At 47.5% G+C, this 1,951-nt stretch overlaps 1 protein-coding gene across 1 annotated transcript in view; it reads right to left on the bottom strand.

Moving 5' to 3' along the window:
• Positions 1-1,445: 1,445 nt before the first annotated feature.
• The window catches only part of Tmem218 (transmembrane protein 218), a 15,160-nt gene continuing 14,654 nt past the window's right edge, over positions 1,446-1,951 (bottom strand). The window contains exon 5 of the mRNA XM_005347042.3: positions 1,446-1,758. Within this exon, the coding sequence (XP_005347099.1) occupies positions 1,624-1,758 (135 nt within the window). The 3' untranslated portion in view covers positions 1,446-1,623. The remainder of the gene's footprint in view (positions 1,759-1,951) is intronic.

The following is a 1,951-nucleotide window of genomic DNA, read 5'->3' as shown; positions in this document are numbered from 1 at the left end:
CTTAGGATTGTTCTATTTAGAAAGAAGAGCAATCATAATAAATAGAGTGCTATAAAACTGAAGTCTCAAAGGAATCGCTGCAGCCCAAGCATCCAGCAGGCACTGACCTCTCCAGCTTGTTCTCCTGCCTCTCAGACTAGAAGGCTCCTCTTCACTCTGCTGGAGACAGGCAGGACGGCACTTCCAAAGCAGAACCAGACCAGACCCTCCATCCCATTTAGTGACAAATTTTATTGATCTGGGAAATTAGACAAATGTAAAGTTATAATGCTGAGAATACACATTCCTTACTAACTTTGGAGAAAGAATTCCCATGATGAAAACAGAGAGGTAGGCATGTTGGGGCACACCTGTAATTGTAGTACTCAAGATGGCTTTCAAGCCAGCTCAGGATCCCTAGTGAGACCCTGCCTCAAAGAACCAACCAACTAACAAATTGATGAACAAGATAAAAAGAGCCAGGCCCGATGGTTCAGGCCTAAAACCCCAGCGACTTGGCAAACTAAGGCAGGACGGCAAGTTCAGAGCCTGTCTGGTGTACAGGGAAAGAAAGTTCAAGGCAGCCTGGGTAAACTAGTATAATTGTTCTTCAAGATAAAAAGTGAATTGAAGGGTAGGATGGTAGAATACTTACCTATCATGTGTGAAACCCTAGGTTCAATTCCCAATACTGCCAAAGGAAAAATGAAAAGGCCAAAGCCCAAAGAGGCCTCTCTTGTTTGTTTGTTTGTTTGTGTTTTTGTTTTTTGAGACAGGGTTTCTCTGTGTAGCTTTGGAGTCTGTCCTGGAACTTACTCTGTAGACCACACTGGCCTTGAACTCACAGAATTCACCTGCCTCTGCCTGAGCCACCAGCACCCAGCTTGAGGACTCTTACGTGATACTATATACTTAAATTAGGCATTGAGAGGCCACCAAACCCTGGGAGAAGAAGACCCAAGATACGCAGCAGGGAGACACCTAACATTCCCGTATCTCTCTCTCTTTTAATCTCTAAGCAAACTCAAAATGTAAATATACAAAAGCTGTAGGCAGGAGTTTGAAGAGAAAGCCCTGTGGTCATTGTTTATTGCTTTATTAGGACTCAGGCAAATGCCACGCACTGCTGTTATAAGGCTCTGTGGAATCACATAAGGAGTGGTCAATAACCTCTGCCTGACACAACTTCCCAGCTGCCGCGGTAATGCAGCCTTTGTGTCTGAACGCCTTTCTCCTTCAAATGGCTCCAAATATTCAACTAAGAACTTCGACGTTATCAACAGGGACCAGGCTGGTCCGTTGGCCAACAGAGCCTCAACCTCCTTCTCCCCAGATCTACGACTGATGGCTTGACTGAACAGCTACCCCAAGCAGATCATAGTTACCACTGTCATTCACACCAGACAGGAATCCTGCAGTATGGGTACTGGACACACAGTTGTATCCATCTTCAGACAGTGACAACCTCCGCCCACAGAGTCTGCTTTGCTGCTGAGTTTCTGAAAGGCGGGGCTCAAGGGCTTTGTCTTAGTGACAGACAGACACTCCGCTGGTTTGAACACATGAAGGCTGTCATCAAGGCTCCGGAGCGTGCTTCTGTGCTCATCCCGGACATAAAAGCATCCCATGTTTCCAGTACCGCACTCAGCAGGACCGCAGTGGTTTGGCATAGATTGGTTCCAGCATATGTTGAGTAAGAACCAAGAAGAGGCCTCCGAGAAAGACAGCACTGAGGAAAGCCAGCAGGACATAGCGGCCAATGAAAAAGGCATCCACAATCTGGAGACAGAAGACATCAAAATGGAATCACCCCCACTCCAGCACTCTGCCTGCGCTCCCCTGAGACCTGATGGAATCACCCTCACTCCAGCACCCTGCCTGTGCTCCCCTGAGACCTGATGAAATCACCCTGAGACCTGATGGAATCACCCTGAGACCTGATGGAATCACCCCCACTCCAGCACCCTGCCTG

The sequence above is a fragment of the Microtus ochrogaster genome, chromosome 5 (assembly GCF_000317375.1).
Source record: "Microtus ochrogaster isolate Prairie Vole_2 chromosome 5, MicOch1.0, whole genome shotgun sequence".
Lineage (NCBI taxonomy): Eukaryota > Metazoa > Chordata > Mammalia > Rodentia > Cricetidae > Microtus > Microtus ochrogaster.
The sequence above is the reverse complement of the archived record's forward strand: the minus strand, read 5'-3'. Positions and strand labels throughout refer to the sequence as shown.